At 41.6% G+C, this 6,628-nt stretch overlaps 1 protein-coding gene across 1 annotated transcript in view; it reads left to right on the top strand.

Annotated features, from left to right (window-relative positions):
* Positions 1–6,400: 6,400 nt before the first annotated feature.
* The window catches only part of LOC104618983 (astacin-like metalloendopeptidase), a gene marked incomplete at its 3' end in the record, with an annotated part of 13,116 nt that continues 12,888 nt past the window's right edge, over positions 6,401–6,628 (top strand). The window contains exon 1 of the mRNA XM_010284720.1: positions 6,401–6,469. Coding sequence (XP_010283022.1) covers positions 6,401–6,469 — 69 coding nt within the window. The remainder of the gene's footprint in view (positions 6,470–6,628) is intronic.

The following is a 6,628-nucleotide window of genomic DNA, read 5'->3' as shown; positions in this document are numbered from 1 at the left end:
AGCGGCTGTGTGGTGCTTAGTTACCAGCTGGAGTTAAACCATGACAAACTGTTTCAAATCCTAAATGTGGCTGAAGGTGCTTCTTTTTAGCAATCATCTTTGAAAACCTGACCGTAATTGCTTGTCTAGCACAGAGGTAATAGCACCCAACTGCTTTGTAAGCACTTGCTAAAGAACACTTGAAGCCTGGAAGCTCTGTTCTTTTGCCAAATATTACTTGTCAGGGAAGTGTAGCAAACCCCATAGGGAGGGCTGACACCGGACTCTTGGCTTCTAGTTCTCATTCTGCTACGGAGAGTTCCTGGATAAGCTTTGTCATGAGTCAGCATCTGAATTTCTTTATTCACAAGATGTGGCTAAACATCGCATTTTTCAGTACAGTATTTCAATATATTTTCAAAATACTTTGAATGAGGCATGCTAAGAAGGTACTGAGCATTATTACCTGCTTGTACGTTTTTCACACCATTTTTTAGCCTAGCAGTGTATATTCCCAAGATGTGTGCTGTCCCTACAAACACTCAGAGAAATTGAACCTGTTCTATTTCTGAAGCTTCATCCTGACAGATTTATGAAAGAAATGTTTGTTCCTGCCCAATTGCCTGATGGTTATCTATGAAGAAATTTCATCTGAAAGTAGTCTCTTGTGTATGGAACCAGTTTTGTTTCTTAGCAAGGTTTCAGGTTTCTTTCCCTGAAAGCTGCTGTGGAAATGCATGTGTACATGTATATATGTTTCCACGTTTGTATAAAGTCAAAGTTCTAGTTGCACAGAAAGACTTGAAAAATGCATGGCTGTAACATGACACTTTAAGAAGCGTAACACCCTAAAAGCAAGTAAGTTAGATTAGATAAAAGGAGCAACTAAAACGATAAAAACTAGGAAATTGCAAGAAAATTCATTATCTGAGATAGAAGTAAAATGTATCCTAGACATTGTAAAAAGACAACAATCATGCTTAGACATGGGGAGCAGCAGAAATAGAGTGGAAGTCATATGTAATTGGTGAAAATAAAGAGCAGTCTAAATTCTGACAAGTGGCAACATATAACTCAGGTAAAAAGATATTTTTTTTTTAATTGGAAATCTAACAAAGTTGATGGAATCAGTAGGTAAGCAAGATATAAAAGGGGACGTTAAGGTTCCTGCAGAAAAGCTGTGCATCCCTTAGGTTGACATGTGCTACAGAGCGGGACTGGGATGTTCTTGATCAGATCATTCCTTACAGGGGTTGATCTGAGGAAATCTCAGGTTCAGGAAGAATGTCTTAGAGGAAACATGATTGCTCAGAAGAAAAGGGTTTACCACAAATCAGTGCAATGAACAGTAACAACTTGCTAGGAGCAGATGACACTTATCCAGGAGTTCAGAGGCAGCTCACGTATGAAACTGCTCGGCTGCTGAGTGAGCTCGGTAAGTGCCGCTTAAATCACCGCAGCGCCAGATCTACGGGAAAGTGCAATCAAACTCTAAAAAGGATCCAGGATGAGTGATTGTATTTCTTCCGTATCCAGGGTTGGAAGAAATATGTAATAAAAATGGAAATAGTAGACTCAGGGATAAATACCGTATTTTGGGGCTGAGTCAACACAGCCTTCACAGAGCTGGAAAGCAATCCTCTAGAGGTCTCTGAAGAAGGCAATGATGATCCAGTAGGTGATGCAGTGGATATAGCTACCTAAGCTGCAGTTGTGTTTACTGGACAGTCCGCACTGGGGTATAGGGAGTGAGGAAGGCTGTTGTAACATGTTGCAGCTTTCAGGGATGGAGGGTGCCAACAGACCTTAATGGCTCCTGACTGGCCTCAGCGGGGGCCTCCACCCATGGCCTCTGTCTGTTAGCCCAGGGGCTCCGTTTAAGCTCTGGCCTTAGCCTTTGCTCCTTGCTTGGGCTGTGTTGTAGAAGTACATATAGCCAGTTTGGTCTTGGTCTCCTTGCTGGATCTTGGACCTAAGTTGTATCCTTGTTTTTAGTCTTGTCTTTGGCTTCTGGATGGGCTTTGGATGGGATTCAACACCTCGTCAACAGGCTGTGCTATCTGCCCGCCCCTGCTCTGCTGAGGTACTGTGGGGCTGTGCTGGAGTCACAGCTCCTAAGGAGCTCCCCTGGTTGGAGTAGCCCTTTTCTTGCTCCCCTCCGGCCCATTTGTCTTGATTCTCTTTCAAGGCAAACCAGAGAATGGGTCAATGACCTGTGTTGTGAAGTCAAAGTGGAGTAGGGCAGAGCAAGAAGAGTATTTGGGTTCTGCAGTATAAGCTTTCCAAAAGCTTTTAGGAAGACTTATCAATAAAATACATCTTAAGACTTAAAAATTCTTTAGGGAAAAAGGTGCAGGTAAATGTCTCATTGTCCTAATGGGCCATCGGAGCACCTCAGAAATCCATTGTGGCATCTGTATGTGTAATCTTTAAGTACCTGGAGAAGGTGAATAGTGAAGTAACAAGCTGCAGGTGCTAAAACAATGTTTTGAGATGGTTCGGGCTAAAACTGATGTGTTACTTCTCAGCATGGATTACAGGACAGACTCTTCATGCTTGCAAGTGTGTTCTGCAGGAAGCAGTTACTGGTGGGTACTGTGCAGACGGGGATCAAAGGGGTGAACAGGCTGTGAGTCATGATGGGGAGGTCCTGACTGTTTCTGGAAACATGTCCCGCTTGCACAAACGGCAATCCACTAGAGAGCAGCAATAGATCATGTCTTTTGTGCCTGGACAACTTGTGAATAAAACAAAGCATTAGGGTGATGCTTGCAGTTGGACACTGGTTTCACATCAGGTTTTATTGGAACCAGGGAAGCTACAGACCAGCCAGTCCCATCTGGCCCAGCCCTTGGGTACTTAGATACGCAAATACTGAAACCAGCCTTTGTAGCTTGTCTCCAGGAACCCAGCTTTCCCCATGCATGAAGTTCAAAAACTACAATAAAGTTCTCTTCAGCCTACAGCTACTGCAAACCAGATAAAACCAAGTGAGCTGTAAAACTTTCAGCCGATTCTTGTCTCTAGGCATCACCTCAGGTTAAGGCTCACTGACACCTCTAGTTATCTCCAGTGCCGAGTCTTTGGAGTTGCGCCTCTCCTTTCTCACCTTATGGTATCATTCTGACACTGGCAAGGTAAAAGATAAATGGTGGTAAAATAGCAGAGATCACGTTGCTGCAGGAATGGTTTAGGAGGAACAGAGTCCAAACATGCTCTGGTTTCAAACTAATTTCAACACATCTCAGTTAGTATTTACACTGGAGATTTTTTCTTTAAAAAAAATAAATCTTTCTTTTAAATAAAAATGTACCTAAAATGTGGAAGTATGTCAATATATGCTATGGCATAAGATACTCTAACCTACACTAAAATCGACTAATTATATTAAAACTAGCATTCAAGTGTTCATGTATCAAGCATATACTATGCTCGATAGTAACATTTTCGGTGAAAGGTTTGCTTTCGCTGCCTGGTAACTGGGGCAGAGTAAGGACTAGGCACCAGGGAACAGATTTACAAAATCTTATTTTTGTGATTTTGACCTTTTCTGTAAAATCCAAAACATTTTTTCGGACTTGATCAAGGTCAATGATTTAATTATTCTAACCTGATTAACTGACTGGCAACTGAAAAGCAGGAAAGCTAATTTTCTTCTCTCTATCAGTAAATAATGAGGCATGAATTGCATGCTTTCACTAATCCTAGCATCCTAGAGGACACAATATCTGTAAACAGATAACTGTTATTTAACATAATTTTAAACACAAAGGAAGTTTTGTGCATGGTTTTATTATTTGACTCTTTTCAGACTGGTATAGTGCAGTATAATAGTTTAATTTAACGGCTACAAAGTTATTTTAAAATGCTCTTCAGCAGAATCTGATTTCTGTCCAAATGAAGCATCACACAAAACAGTTTTAAAAAGAATTGTCATGTAGTAAGTGCAATACCTTCTATTATTGTGACTTAAAAAATTAGGACTCTTAATGTAGTAAGAACAATTGGCCTGTTTAAACAGGTAGAGATAACTGTGAATCCTCCTGAAAAGTAATAAGCTTCCCAAGGTGAACATGCTGCTGAGTTAAGCCAACTGCTTGTTCACTAGCAATTGTCTGCGTAAGCTTTTGTGCGAATAGCTGAGAAACTGAGCATTACAGTGATATTCCACTGGATCCTTAGGCAGTCACACGATTTTGTTTCCCTTGAGGTTCATACACTCTAATGCTTTAGCCAGGGAAAGTGCCCTCTGCACTTTCTCGTTATGGAAAGATCATTGGACTTACTGTTCCTGTTGCTTCTGATGATACCTATTACTGATACAAAGCTAGGAAAAAAGCCTGTACTTAAACACCAAGTGTTTGGTTTTTCTGCCTCTGCCATTTAATATTATGCTAAGAGGGACTTGGATTACATGGTGAAAAAGCGCTCATTCTCTGCCGTGGAATGAAGGTGAAACTGAGTAAGCATCACTAAGAATATGATAAACATCGTATTAAAATTACTAACAAACAGCAGTGATAAAATATCTGGCAGATCAAGGACAGTGCGGATAAGAATGAGAAATGTCAGAAGACAGGGTAAGAAAGGGCGTACAGCAGAAAGTATGCAAGTCACAGCTGTGTAATCAAATTATTTGGGTAGATAATGAGACTGAGACCTGAACATCTGCTAGAATATCAAAGCAGACAATGTAGACAAGCAGCATCAAAAAGGAAATTTGCATCTATGAAATAACTTCTGATAATGTGCTATCAGGTGATATGAGACTTTGGTCTATTAATTAGCCTTGAAAAATACTGAATTCTTTCTGGCAGTCAGGAAAATGAATTAAACCATGGGATAAATCTCCTGACTCAAAGGTTACTTCCATGGAACGGATATGCAAAGCCGCATGGCAGAACTTCAGTGGGCCCTTCTGTCCCTCCTTCCTGCACACCTGGAGTGACCCAGCTCCAGACTCTGCACAGTGACCTGGTCTTGTTCTCTTGCTTTTATTGTCTAATAACTTCTTCTCTCTCCCCTGTCATTTTGTGATGTGCAGCAGCAGCAGTGTGCTCCTCTGACTCCCTCTGTCTCTCTTTTCAACCTGATCTTGAATAGACATGGAGGCTGCTTGGAACTGCACGGGAGGACCTCAGGTTACCGCTGTAATAAACTAACGAGGACTTAAGAACTTCATCCTCCTAACAGCCAAGGCAAAAGGGGTCATTTATGTCTGCACCTCGTTACTGCAGTATAATCTACGTGGGGATTGTAACTGTAGATGAATTGTGGAAGTCACAGAAACGTGGAATATTTTAGGAAGTTTAGGAACAAACTATTAGTAGGGTAAAAGGAAAATGTTAGTAGCAAAGCTTTACATAATATCAGCTAAAACTTTCCTAGCAAAGTACTCCTCAAAAGCAAAGCATCAGCCCATACATCTCTCTGGAAAGACACCCTCTGCCATCTCAGTCTGCTGTGAACCATGTATATTCCTCTGAATTTTGCCTTTGCAGGCAATTCTGAAGGTTTTCTTTCATGTTTTTTATAGATCTGAGGCAGCAAATTCATAGGATTTTCTATAGCACTAGGTATTTGTGCGGGAACTGAAGCTGTGGGGAGAAAGCAACATCTGCCTGCCTGTGGTGGTGTTCGTGTGGTTTCAACATGAATATTCCCGTTGTGCGGCTTACTCTTCCAGTGTGGGTTTTCTAGGATTCAGCCACCTTTCTAGGCTTGTTGCTATTCATGGACATCAAAGGAAGGAAGGCTTCCCAGAAGGTGGGAAGCCAAAACTCTGGGAGCTGGTGGTGTTATTTGTTTGTAGACTGTGAAAGACACACTGTCGCTGCCAGTGATGATTATATTGCACGATATGATATTGGAAAAACAATCAGATTCACCTCTGGCTCCACCAGATTTCCCGTGCTCCTGGACAGCAATGCCTGGCTGAGAGCTGTGCCCAGACCAGGCAGGCTGGCAGGCGGGCTCTGCGGAGCGGGGTGGCTCCTGGCAGCAAGGTAAGGAGTTTCTAGGACAGGTAATCAGTGTGGATGGGTCAGAGTTCCTTGACATTGAGTTTTGCTGTAAACATACTGCTACCGGATATCCTGTCCCTTGGTCAGCAGTGAAGGGACCTGCAGCAGCTCATGAGTTCTTCTTAGAATTAAAGATGAGTCACTTTAAGGTTGCTGGATTTTCTTTCCTATTGCTCCACTTCCTCTGTTTTCTGAAGATAAATAAGAAATGAGAGCCTGGAAATTCTCTTGAGAGGTCCTGCAGCTTGTTTGTTTTGTGAAAATACTTCTTGTTATCAAATTTTGTTACACTTGTTAACAACAGCAGCAGTTTTCCCATAAAACTTGCCCCAAGTAAACTAACCACAGCTTTGAGAACTGAGCTGCAGAGCAGAGAAGATCATCTTGGAAATTTGAAGATGAAGTACTTTCTTCTGCCAATTCATTTAGCATTTCTCTATAGCTTTGCACTAAGTAAACCTGTCCAGGTGTGTCCCTGCTCTAAGACGTTGAGAATTTACATTGCTGCTGCTGAGTTGCTCTGACTATCTGAAAATTAGTTACAAACTTTTACTGCTGTGATTCCACATGATAGAAGCTTTCTGCTATGGAGATAAGCATGTATTAAAAGATAATGCTCTTTTTTT

This window comes from Phaethon lepturus, unplaced genomic scaffold, assembly GCF_000687285.1.
Source record: "Phaethon lepturus isolate BGI_N335 unplaced genomic scaffold, ASM68728v1 scaffold43243, whole genome shotgun sequence".
NCBI classification, from domain to species: Eukaryota; Metazoa; Chordata; class Aves; order Phaethontiformes; family Phaethontidae; genus Phaethon; species Phaethon lepturus.
The sequence above is the reverse complement of the archived record's forward strand: the minus strand, read 5'-3'. Positions and strand labels throughout refer to the sequence as shown.